We start from the raw sequence: 2,037 nt of genomic DNA, 5'->3' as shown, positions 1-2,037 counted from the left end.
GTCAAGCGTGCGTAAAGGAGTTTTAGTTCAAAAATAATTTTTTACTTTGGCTAATAACCTAATTATTTTCTTTTAATTAGTGTGTGATTGTAACCTGATAATTAAAGTGGGCGTTTCATACAGACCACATGGATTGGATTGTTCATCCTTGAAAGTTTTCAATTAATCTGCCAATACAGTTAGTATTTCAATATTAATATATTATTTTTGTTGAAAATTGAGGTTCTAAAAATACAAATTATATAAAAAGGTTGGTTAAAAAAGTAAATGACATGATAAAGTTTATTGCGTTCACTATTACGTCAAAAAATGACAGTTGTCAAATATTGTTTATTGATTAGACCGACTGATAACGTAAAATTATTTGTAAAAAATAAAAAATAATATTGAAATGAAACCTCGCCTCACTGAAGAAACACATACAGATGAATATATAAATGACAGAATTGTTATTAACAGTATAGACACTGAATATGAAACAACAAATTCAATAAACAGTATTCTGTGCGCTGATTTGTATTTACTAGGAAGATTATGCATACAAGCACTAAAATCAGCTGTAGCTGGTGTAAAAATCAACTTGATACCGGTCGTAGAAGCAGCAAAAGTACCAGAGATCCCTCAGAAGCCTCCTTCAATGAAATATACTGACTTGCCTTTATATAATAGTCCCCATTACGAATACAAAGATTATATAAAGGATAAAGAGAAATGTCCAGATGCTAACGTCAAACTGTTACACCGATCACTTCTTCCACATGTCAAATGTTATAGAGAAGCATTTCAAAGGAATCTATGTGAGCTGAGATGTGCAGTTGATGAGCAACGCGTGAACGCTTGTAACGCTGTACGTCGTGCTAAGAAAGATTTCAAGCAAACAATGAGAGATCCTGATAATTTAGTAATTAGACAAGCTACTGTGGCCGTGGGTGGTGCAGCAGGATACTTTTTGGGATCAGGTGGTGGTATACCAAGACGTCTTTTCTTCACAGGTCTTGGATTTTTAGCGGCCGGTGCTCTGTGCTTTCCTAAGGAAACAGATGAAATTTTCAGAGACGTTGCATTCACGACTGGGAAATACTTCATAGGTATTTATAATAAATGGTGCGGTAAAGAATTTGCTTTGAGAGAGAGGTTGCCTTGTAAGGATGAGGTTCCACCTGAACCAACCAAAAGGAAACCGATTCAATGCCCTCAAAAGTAGTAGTACTAGAAGTACACTTAATATAAAGCAGAGGTCAGAGTTTTGTATATTAATTAACACTCTGTAGCTTTTAACTGGTATTCATTTAAACTTTATTCAATTTTTAATAAAATCATCTTTAATCTCATGGTTATATTGTACTAACAGTATTCCTATACTTTGCATTAATTTAAATGATAGATAAAGGTACAGCAAAATATGATAAACTAAACGATAAAGTATTTATCGTATTAATTTTGATTCGTCTAAAATTACTTCAAGTTTGTGGTATTATTGACTTATGAACCTGTATATAATTTATTAACACATTTTGCAAATTAAAACAAAACATAATATATATATATATATATATATATATATATATATATATATATATATATATATATATTTATTTCCTTTATTTCTCAAATTGCAGTCATTTATTCTAGTAGTTTCAACATTCAGCCAAATATCCAGCCAAAACCTCAACCATAAAATATTACGAAATATGTAGTAAGGTATTATGAACAATAATTGAACCAATATAAGAAGCAGTTTTAGCACTATGACTGCTTATTGGAACTGGTTGATTTTTATACCTCTATAGTACCTACTAAACTGAGCGAAAGTCGCATGTAGGTTATGAGTTCACCCTATGCGTTTGGAAAAAAAACAGATTATAATGATTATAATGTTTTTGAATATCATATCAAAAATTGACCGCTCCAGCGGGATTCGAACCCGCGTCTCCGACTGACCGTGTCGGCGCTCTAGCCAATTAAGCTATGGAACGATGTACCCGCCAGAGCGAAATTTTTTGATATGATGATTTTTACTTTCGGTTTAAGCGAACC

At 32.3% G+C, this 2,037-nt stretch overlaps 1 protein-coding gene across 1 annotated transcript; it reads left to right on the top strand.

Moving 5' to 3' along the window:
• Positions 1–391: 391 nt before the first annotated feature.
• Positions 392–1,254, top strand: LOC123667758. Its single transcript, XM_045601597.1, has one exon. The coding sequence runs from the start codon at positions 392–394 to the stop codon at positions 1,202–1,204; it is 813 nt and encodes a 270-aa protein (XP_045457553.1). The 3' UTR covers positions 1,205–1,254.
• The last annotated feature ends 783 nt before the right edge of the window (positions 1,255–2,037 follow it).

Source organism: Melitaea cinxia, chromosome 29 (genome assembly GCF_905220565.1).
Source record: "Melitaea cinxia chromosome 29, ilMelCinx1.1, whole genome shotgun sequence".
NCBI lineage: Eukaryota > Metazoa > Arthropoda > Insecta > Lepidoptera > Nymphalidae > Melitaea > Melitaea cinxia.
The sequence above is the reverse complement of the archived record's forward strand: the minus strand, read 5'-3'. Positions and strand labels throughout refer to the sequence as shown.

What these genes read in the sequence shown, in the direction of transcription:
- LOC123667758 (XM_045601597.1), top strand. Translation starts at nt 392, where the DNA reads ATGAAACCTCGCCTCACTGAAGAAACACATACAGATGAATATATAAAT.